This window comes from Symphalangus syndactylus, chromosome 5, assembly GCF_028878055.3.
Source record: "Symphalangus syndactylus isolate Jambi chromosome 5, NHGRI_mSymSyn1-v2.1_pri, whole genome shotgun sequence".
In the NCBI taxonomy this organism is placed as follows: domain Eukaryota; kingdom Metazoa; phylum Chordata; class Mammalia; order Primates; family Hylobatidae; genus Symphalangus; species Symphalangus syndactylus.
The window spans coordinates 150344313-150354597 of record NC_072427.2 but is presented as its reverse complement, the minus strand read 5'-3'; the positions used below and the strand labels follow the sequence as shown (position 1 = coordinate 150354597).

At 41.2% G+C, this 10285-nt stretch overlaps 2 protein-coding genes across 21 annotated transcripts in view; one reads left to right on the top strand and one right to left on the bottom strand.

Moving 5' to 3' along the window:
* DYRK4 (dual specificity tyrosine phosphorylation regulated kinase 4) overlaps positions 1 to 7247 on the top strand; it is a 42265-nt gene extending 35018 nt beyond the window's left edge. For 10 of the 16 annotated variants that reach the window (XM_055281034.2, XM_055281039.2, XM_055281035.2 and 7 more), the window contains 4 exons: positions 699 to 759; positions 3532 to 3661; positions 5918 to 6093; positions 6884 to 7247. In XM_055281034.2, the coding sequence (XP_055137009.1) occupies positions 699 to 759; positions 3532 to 3661; positions 5918 to 6093; positions 6884 to 7125 (609 nt within the window). In that variant the 3' untranslated portion in view covers positions 7126 to 7247. Of the gene's footprint in view, positions 1 to 698; positions 760 to 2832; positions 2919 to 3531; positions 3662 to 5917; positions 6094 to 6883 lie in introns of those variants that run through there. The other 6 variants (XM_055281036.2, XM_055281033.2, XM_063639883.1 and 3 more) reach the window with 3 other exon arrangements.
* A 233-nt stretch (positions 7248 to 7480) lies between these two features.
* AKAP3 (A-kinase anchoring protein 3) overlaps positions 7481 to 10285 on the bottom strand; it is a 35366-nt gene continuing 32561 nt past the window's right edge. For 2 of the 5 annotated variants that reach the window (XR_010120913.1, XR_010120914.1), the window contains 2 exons: positions 8451 to 9254; positions 7481 to 7657 (listed from right to left, as the gene is read on the bottom strand). Coding sequence is in view for 3 of the 5 variants with exons in the window: in XM_055281029.2 (XP_055137004.1) it covers positions 9099 to 9254 (156 nt within the window). In the remaining 2 variants the exon portion in view is untranslated. Of the gene's footprint in view, positions 9255 to 10285 lie in introns of all 5 variants that reach the window. The other 3 variants (XM_055281030.2, XM_063639872.1, XM_055281029.2) reach the window with 2 other exon arrangements.

Here is a 10285-nt window from a genome sequence, read left to right as displayed (position 1 = left end):
TGATTTTATAAAGCATCCCCAGACCACTCCTGCTTCCAATACCAAAGAGAACGGGTCCTATGTTTCAACTTTCCTACAGCCCCAGAACTGACTCAGCTTCCTCTTGACCTCAGTGTCAAAGGGTCTGAGGAACAGAAGAGCAGGGTAATGGATGGATTATGGGTGGGAACCGAGCAGCAAGTGTAGGTGACCCACACTGTAATTTCCTTATTTCTGTGTGCCCCTCTAAGGTGCAGCAGGAAAAGATGAACAAGTAGGTGCTACACTTTTCTTTTCAAGAAGGTATTTTGTCTTACAATTTTCTGATGCTCATCCAGTGATTTTCATCATCTCCCTTTCCAGTGCTCCACGGTGGGATATATCATTCTTTAATTCCGACATGGCAGCATGTATACAAGTTTATTTGCTTTGACAATGACATCTGGCTGCTATCAAGGGTGGTGGTCCACCCCTAGTTGGTGCTTATGTTTGTGTAGAATAACATGGCCAGTGTTGATTCTTAGGATATGAAACCAGCCCTGGATTAGGAGTTAAAAGGCCCAGGCTCTGGGTTTGCTCTGCTACTGACCTGATGCTATTACTTCATGCTTTGGATCCTTATCTGTAGAAGGCAAAGCTTGACCAAAGTACGCTCCACCCCTCAGCCTTTGAAACTGTGATCCCACAAAGAATGAACCCATTGAATTATCCTTATTAAGGTGCTGGGTCTGCCGCCAGCCGGCTTCATTCAGACGGCCTCCAGGAGACAGACATTCTTTGGTAAGTCCTAGTGTGTCTAATGAGGTGTCACAGGCTTTGAAGACACCTGCCATACCTTAAGGCTCATTTCTTTCTTTTCCCCTGGTCACATATCAAAGGGCTGTGATTAAGAGCATCTTTCAGAGAAGTAAAAGATAATGAGCAGGGGAATCAGATAGCACGAAGGAGACGGGATGGGGGAGTCACAATGGGAACAGGGTCTTGACAGTAAAAACACTCAGGGGGAGGAGAATAGCCAGGTCCCTGCTCAGAAGAGCTATCAGCAAATATTGCAACCTCAAAATATTGTAACTGCATCCTCTCCTGGAAGTTCTCCCCACTGTCCCAAGCAGCTTGCCCTCTCACACTATGCACTATGCAGGGAAATCAAAGAGCAGAAGCTCCATTTCAAGAATAGTGGAAATTCCATTGCTGCATTATTGTTTCTCCTGCTAAAATTCTTCTTACCCTCCAGACCTTACCATGTCAGGTTCATGGCAACGGTTAAGCAAGGACTTCGTTTTGCTTTGATGTGTTGTGGCTGGTAGTTATGTATGTGTCATCTGTCTGATTGCTGGGAGTAAACTTCGTCCACAGCCCAGGCTGCCCCTTTCCTCATAATTCCCAGAATTCTGGATTTTTATGATCCTCTGCCTTTCTATTTAAGTGGTCCTATACAAGATGGAAGGATGGGTCGACAAGGTATCAACTGAGGCAAGGCTTTCAACACACATGCACCAAAAAGATGCAGCAAGTCCCAGACTTAAAATCCCTTTAAAGAACCACAGGAAGCTAAGAGTCGCAGATAGAAACAGCCAGAGTGGCCTGAAGGTCAGCAAAGTGGAGCAAAGCCAAATAGGAGGAAAAGGGAACTCCACAGACAGGGACTCCATGCTACCTGGAGTGACATTTCTGACCAGCCATTGTTGTCAGGTCGGTTCATGGACTCCCTCTGGCTATAAAATCCCAGACATTCCTGGCCCTCCCATCTCTGATTTTCAACTAAGAGCAGCCTCTGAATATGTATGCAAATCACACAATTTCTGTTCACAACTTGCCCCATCAGTAGGAAGGTCCAGAACACTCTTGTGGGAAGATCCTTTAGGATAAAAGGGTTTGTGTCATGCTGGTCAGTATGAACTGATTCAGCCATGTGGGGGTTATGATTTGTCTATTTCTGTACCATTTGGTAAAAAGCCACAGCCCTGAGCCCTGCTACAGCTGCAGACTCCCTGGCCCTCTCCCAGGACTCCTTAAACTCTCCATGATCCAAAAACCTAAAAGCTGAAGGCGAAGCAAGCAGAGGTGCTCTATGAGCCTACTCCAGTGCCAGGGCTGTCTTTCATTCTGATTAGCCAGTCCCATGCCATTCATTACAATGGTTAATTCTTTTAAATATCACTTTGTAATCATGGCTGGAGCTTTGGAGACCTTGCCTCTCAGCAAGGCAGTGTCCTGGTTGCCATAGAATGGTGCCCACACATTAACCGAGCAATCTGGCGGTAGGCAGAGGATCTGGCTGGCTCCTCAGTCTAATTTACACATGGAGCACGGGGACTGGTCTTTGGATCCCAGATAGACTTTTTCTACCCACAACTTAATAATTCAGCCTTTTGAATTAGGCAGAGTCATTGTGGGAAGACACATCTTGAGCCTGTAACACTGAATTCATGAGATAGCATCTAGGTGGGGAGTAGCAGGAAGGGAACACAGATCACCTTTGTAGGAACGTTCTAAAGACATAGGCACATCCACTTCATAGAGTTCCTTATTTCTACCATCAGCACTAGGCTGTAGGATGGTGACGGGATTTTGGCAGCAACATCCATGTCTTCACTTCCTGCAAAAGAAGGAATGTTGCTGAGAACTGCATCTTCGTCAGTGTTTTCCAAACTCTATCCAAATGTAAGAATCATTTGGGGACTTGGCAAAAAAGCTAATTCCTATGATTCTCTTCTATAAGCTATGCTATGGGAAGATTGAGACAGGACCCAGGATTTGATGTTTTTAATGACAGCTCCTTGTGATTCTTATGACAAAATAAGTTTGGGAAACACTGTTGTCCACTTGAGTTCTTGACTGTTCCTTTCCCAGGTTTGGGCTGCCAACTGCTCCTCTGCCCCTGGCGACTCCTAGTTAATACCCCTAATTAGCAGCAAAATGGTGTTGTCTCAAGGCTGGTAAGATATTATACTTAGGTGGCCCAGGTGGCTCAGGTAGTAAGAAGGGGTCAGAGGGAATGATTGATGAGGGCCAGAGTGAGAAAAGCTTATACTAGAAAACAATTACATGATCATGACTTTAGGAGCTTTGTTATTTATAAGACTGTGAGCTTGATTCTTCTTTGGTCATTGGTAAAAAAGGGCAATGTAGGATGAAGTGGGAGGGCTAAGGCCATGATCCAAAAGGAAATGGGTATTTGTACAATTTCACAGGAACTTGTCACTTAAGATTTACTTTACCATTGTTATTATTATCATTAGCATTATTATTCTACTTGGTTGGTGTTAAACCATTTAAGTTATTTCTTTGATTTGGAAAGGAAGTTCAGAACATACTGAATAGTAGGAAAAAATCAATTTTTAAAGCAAATTGTATTCCTTGGGTAATCTACACATGGTTATTTCAAACTGAGACTGTGTGTGTGTGTGTGTGTGTGTGTTTATTGGGGTGTGGCATGAGGCGAGTGTGTAAGACAGCAAAAGAGCTACAGAGGCCACTCTAAGCAGCAGCATGATGTGACCACTAAATATTTACACCTGAAAGTAAATACAGAATGTTGTATCTCTACAGATTCCAAAGGTTTTCCTAAAAATATAACCAACAACAAGGGGAAAAAAAGATACCCAGATTCCAAGGACCTCATGATGGTGCTGAAAACCTATGACACCAGCTTCCTGGACTTTCTCAGAAGGTGTTTGATGTGAGTTTGTTGGGATATCTCTGCTTCTGAGTTTCCTCTTAAATGCTGTACTTTGACACACGTTTGCTGGTGAAAGTCTAAGGCTGGGAGATAGTTATAAAAGTAACCAGAAATGCTAACAATAGAGCCTCAAAGTCTACAAATTGCTTCCACATCTGTTGTCTCATCAGACATCTCTCCCTACTGTGTGGTTGTCAGGGCAGATGATTTGCTCTGTTTTGCACGTATGGAGGTTGGGGTTCAAAGAGATTAAGTGACCTGCCCTGGAATACACAGTGTATGGTAGAGTTTGTCATCTTCCTGGCCTCAAACTGCCTGGCAGTGAGACTGCAGGCCAGTCCTAAATGTCTTCTGCTCTGTGAGCTGAAGCCAACCCCCTGAGTGCTTGTTGTAATGATTTGTATACACATCTAGTATAAACTGGTTTCAGGGCCTGTCCCCATCCCCCTAGGATTTAGTACCCAAATCCTCTTATATTAGGGAATTAGGGGACGGGTGCGCTGTAAACCATTTATGATGTATAACTTTTTACAATCTATATGCATATTTTGAATCTTAGAAATTAGGTCTGTACTTACATCATAATACCCAGCACAGTGCCCAGTTTAAAAGGTGTTTAGCAAACGTTAGCTATTCTTATTATTTTACGACTATTAAAGAGGTAAATCTGTCTCCACAGAGTGGCAAGTAGATTATCCATGTGATACTTGGGAAGTCATCACTTTTATCTGGGCCTCAGTGTTCTTTCCTATAAAATAGGATATTCCTAAGCTCCCTTCCAGTTCTATCAGTCCTATAATTTAGTATTTTTAGAAGACCATATCATTACAGTCTCTTATTCTTGCAGTTGGATGGAGTAGTGTTATCAAAATACTCTTCTGGCATCTGTGCTCTCTGGAATTTTAGTACTAGCTCAGAGGGTGAACCATGAGGTAGTGATGAAAGTATTCCCATCATAGGGAGTCATGCTATTCACTCATCAGAATAAACAAGGTAGGGAAGGATACTGTACCCCATCTTTACCCCTACCTTAACAAATGACAGAAACCAACTGCTGAGACAGGTGGGTTATCCAGAAACCTGGACCATCCAGAACACAGCCCAGCACCAAGGAAGGCATTATTTTATTCTTTAGTGCAAAGGACTGATTACTCATAACTTGCAAGAGGCAGTCGGGCTGATGGGGACTGTTACCTTATTTATATATGCTAATTAGCAAATCTTTGAGACTAAAAGTTTTGAGCCAAGTTCAATAGGCATAAATGTAAAGCCCTGTGTCTAGACTTTGTAGGCGAACTCCAAAAGTCCAGGAAAGGAGAGACGTTGTTTAACAGCAATTCATTTGACACAGAAATGAGAGTTTGAGCTGTTTTAGGACCTTGATGAGTCTAGAATGTTAATACTGTCTCCCTGCAGTTATAGAAGCTATTCCCACCATGATGGACACCAGTTAGACAACTGCTAAAATATCCTTATTTCAGAAGATGGTCAGATGGTGAAAACCATATCATATGATCATTAGTTAGTAGCGATGTAAATATTTTCAGATGGTTGAAGGACTTGACCATAAAATTAGGATTAGTTATTTTGTGTGATGGTGATGCGTTGATGAATTAGGACCTGGGTAAAAGTTACTGGGAAGCAAAGCAGTTTTGGCACAATAAAAGTCAATAACTTTTAAAGAATCAGAGTTTTTTCAAAATTGGAATAGATGGTTCTGTGAGTTAGTATCTTGTCACTGAAATTACTCAAGAATTGCAGGGTAATTCCATGATGGTAGTTCGGTCAATGTATTCTGCTACTGAATTACAAGTTTGATTGGATTATATCCAAGTCCCCTTGCAACTCTTAATATTCTAGAATTCTGTAAATCTCCTTGCAATATTTTTGAAGCCCCAATTCTGTAGTCTGGAAATTGAAATCTTTGTTTTTAATATTCTTAGCTTACCAAACCCTAAATCCTATTGATTAAGCTTTTGTAAAATAATATTTCTTTTAAGGAAATTTCTAGAATGCTAGAAGACTTGGACTGTAATATATATTCCCTGGCTTGTTAGACACATCTTCTAAAAAGATTATTTCCATTAGTTGTTTCCAGGTACTTTTAAGTTATATGCCATAATCTCTGTTCTATGATGATATATCTTTGAGATATCAACATAGCTTAAATAAAAATCTTTATTGGGTTTTAAAAATGTTTTAATATATTAAAAGGAAGTAAAACAATAACCCATGTGGGGCTTTGTTGGGGTGCAGATGGGAACCTTCTCTTCGCATGACCCCGGACCAGGCCCTCAAGCATGCTTGGATTCATCAGTCTCGGAACCTCAAGCCACAGCCCAGGCCCCAGACCCTGAGGAAATTCAATTCCTTTTTCCCCTCTGAGACAAGGAAGGACAAGGTTCAAGGCTGTCATCACTCGAGCAAAAAAGGTACAGCCTGTCAAATAACCAGTCCTATTCCCACAGTCCAGGAATTAATATTCTAGTAATTCTGTAAACCTCCTTGCAATATTTTTGAAGCCCCAATTCTGTAGTCTGGAAATTAAAATCTTTGTTTTTAACATTCTGTTTAATATGCTGTTTAAGCATTTCTGAAGGATTTGCATGTCAATTTCTCTAACCTCAACCTGGGATAATTCTTGTGGCTACATCATGACTAGCCATTTCTTACCTTTGGGATTTTCCTTTTCAGGGAAATTTGGCATTAGCCTGGATCTTTTTTGCCCTTTATTAGGATTTTCCATTTTTCTCCTATAATCAATTTCCTTTCTCCTCCTCCCCTTTTCATTAAATGCATCCACCCCTTTATGCCCTATAATTACCTTTAGAATTTCTGTCAGTGCCAGATTATGGCATTATGCGAGTTTTTATATGCAATATAGCCTAGTGGTTAGGTACATGGTCACAAGAGTCAGGTTACCTGGGGATTAAATTCCGGTTCTACTACTTATCAGGTGTGGACTTAACCTCTCCGTAGCTCAGTATCTCCATTTATGAGAATGAGAATACTGCCTATTCTCCAGGGTCGCTGCAATGATCAGATGAATTAGTAAACATACAGTGCTTAGAATAACGTCCGACACATTGAAGGTGCTTTACAAATGAACTGTTTTTATATCATCACAGTCATGGTTTGCAGTAAGTCGTGTACAACCTAAAGGACAATTAACATATAATCCATATTTGAATCTTGTTCCCTTCTGTCTTCTCTCTCCTTTAGCAGAGGAGATCACCAAAGAGACTACAGAGAAAACAAAAGATGGCCCCATGAAGCATGTTCAGCATTCAGGTGATCAGCACGACTCTCTCCAGCACGGAGCTGACACCGTTCAGCTGCCTCAACTGGTAGAAGCCCCCAAGAAGTCAGGGGCAGCTGTTGGGGCGGAGGTGTCCAGGACCTCCCCAGGACAGAGCAAAAACTTCTCCCTCAAGAACACAAATATTTTACCCCCTATTGTATGACCTTTGCTGAGAGTATGTCCTGTTCCTTTCCACCAGTGATTTGTATTAAGACAGCACTTATATTGTACAATACTTCAGACTGTTTTTTTTAAATACATAAAAGTTTATTTAAAAAAATTCTATTATCATGGCCAATTGGCATGATTCCTCTTATGCAGGATGGGGGAGGATGTCCTTACATTTAAATTCATTCCATATGTGTCGTGTGTGTAGAGGGGGCGGGTAGTTTTTAACTCTCAGTGTTATAGCATCATTAATGGAACTCCAAACAAAAGAAAATTTTTTTTCTTCTTGCCCATGACTGCCAACCTATGTCAGGATTTTTGTTTGAAAATGATAGAAGCTGAATTCAAAAGCAGTTTAAACAACGGAAGACATTTATTGACTTACGTAAGTGGGGAATCAGAAAGGGTAGATGTAGTTTCAGGCACAGCAGGATCCAGGAATTCAAATGAGGTTGTAGGGCTCAGACTCCCTCTTCATCTATTAGCCTTGCTTCTCGCTATGGTTAACTTCATCCTGATGACAGGCCCTGCTCAGAAGTTAACCACCAACATCCAGTCAAAAGATACAGGCTTCCTTGCTAACAGGGAGTCTCCAAAATGATTGTGACACAGAAATTGTGACTGGGAGACTGGGATGCTTGGCCAGTCTGGGCCCCAAGCCCACAGTGGTGGTGAAGGCACTGTGACTGATGCTTCTATAGACTAGAGCAAGGGATGGAAGGTTTCCCAAAGGAAGGGAAGCTAGGTAAACAAGCAGGACATGTTCACTCATCTACCATACGCCAAATCTAAGTATGTCTTTTTACTTCCCTTTCTAATCCTCATCTACACAAATACATAATTTTTATGTGGTTGTCATAGGACAGATAGAATTTTACATGAAACTTAAGATCATAACATCAGAAACAACATAGAATATATAAAAATAGTTTTCTTTTTTACTTGCCATTTGGAATAACCTCCCCCCAATACAGTTTTCATTTTAATTGTTGCATAATATTTTATGAAGGGGGACACCAGGTCATTGAAGCAATGGATTTGGACGTAATCTCCCAGGAAAAATCTTGAGTTAGAATAGCAGAGGGTTGAGAGAAAGTCCCAGGAAAGACAAATATATAAGGAGTTGCCAGAGTTGAGGAGGTCCCCCAAGAGACCCAGAGATACAGAAAGAAAATTAGAAGCCAATGGAGAAGTTTCTAAAAGGAAAGGGGAGTCAAGAATAGAAAATTCCACAGAAAATCCAGGCTAAGAATAGAAAATATTTCTTAAGTGGGGTGATATGGACATTAAGTCAGAGCAGTGTTAGAACAGGGAACTTACCGCAGTTTCTATAGCCAGAAAGCCACAAAACCAGCAATAGAACTCAGATCCTTGGGAACATTCTTGACACGATCTTCAACCATGGATGAAGTTGGAGGTGGACACTGTTCTGCAGCTCTACAGAGACTAAGAAGCCAAGTCTTCAACATTGTAATCAGGATGATTTTGATTGAATATTCGAAAGTATCTTCTGATTTTCATGGTTATAAAAGGTTAAAATGAATTCTTGATAAACTGTGGCTTACTTTAAGAGCATAGTTTAAATAAGGAAGCTGCAAATTGTGACACAGACAGCGGACAGGCTGAGTGACCTTCAGCAGGGCCTCTCAGTACAGCTCTGTTTTACCTCTGCCATTCATCTGGTTATTTTTTTCACTCCTGGGATTTCTTTACCTGATTGTCCCAAGGAAACAAAACATGTGGAGCCCTTTAATTGTAATTTTTTAATTTTACGTCCTTGCTCGCATGGACAGGAAAATTGCAAAATCCAGTGACTAGCATAAGGTGACATGTCTTTGATGAGAGTGGTATGAAGATAATGTTAGGGCTCTGTGAGGATATAGAGGGGGAGATGTGGAAGTGAGAAAGAAGGGCGGGGATAAGGGCCAGCCCCACTGCCAGAAGAGGGGAAAGCAGTGGGGTTGCCAATCACAGGTTCACCATCAGCCAGTCCAGCAGCTGCAGCGGTGTGACATTCCCCACCGCCTCGTTCAGCTGGCGCTCCTTCTCATAGCGCAGCACTGACTGCAGAACCTCGCCCACGCTGCATCCTTTGTCCACAGCAGCAGCTGAGAGCTGAAGTAGCTGTGAAAGGAAAGAAAACACCAGTGGTGAGGCCCAGCATCTCATGGCAGGCCAGATGGAGCCTGCCAAAGCTAGAGCAGAGAGGCCAGGCAGACCTTGGGAAACTGCAACACAGACTTTAAAGTTTGCTGGCCTGTTTAACAGAAGGAGGTTGGTGACATCATTCTTAGTTTAAAGAAGAGATGTTAACACCCACCTGCCCATGATCTTGCTCTCTAAGAATTCTAAGGTTCTAAGCTCACCCTAATATCATAAAAGTCTCCATCACTGTCCTAAGATCAATAAGGCAAGATGGAAAATATCCAGTGGACAAATGTGGATGCTGCTTTCCATGCCCCATAGACCACAGAGTCCTAACATGTTAGAGCAAAAAGGCACCTCAGAGATCAATTCAACCCTCATGAAAATGTTTCCCAGAGAAGTACAGAGATTTGTCAGAATTAACTGCTAGTAATTAGCAGAACCAAAATTCACTGCAGGTATTGGATCCTATCTTTAGCTCTTTTTCCAAGTGCAAAATGAGAAAAGTTAGTTAAGCAACCATTCTAATATAAATACAACGCTGTCATTTATCTGGAATCCTAAGGGCAACAAACTCTCTCAAGTAATCAGATTTTTATTTTGTTCATTTTGCTCTTGACTTTTTACGACAAAGGGCAGGCAGATAAACAGACCAAATATTGAGATCCTCTTCAGAAAGAGAAATATCCATGTGAGAAACTGAAATAGGAGAACCAAATAGAAATTTTAGAACTAAAACTTACCGACAAAATATAAAATAAAAACGTATCAGATGGGCTAAATAGCAGAATGTAAATGAGAGAGGAAAGTCAGTAAACTTGAAGGTAGATCAATAGAAATTATCCATGCTGAACAACATACAAGATTGATTAAACTTATTTCAAAAAATATTTAAAAATAAACAGAGCCCAAGGACTTGTCAATACCAAAACTTTAACATTTATGTTATTAGAATATCAAAGGAGCAGAGAAAAGCGATGATGCAAAACACATTTGAAGAAACAATGGAG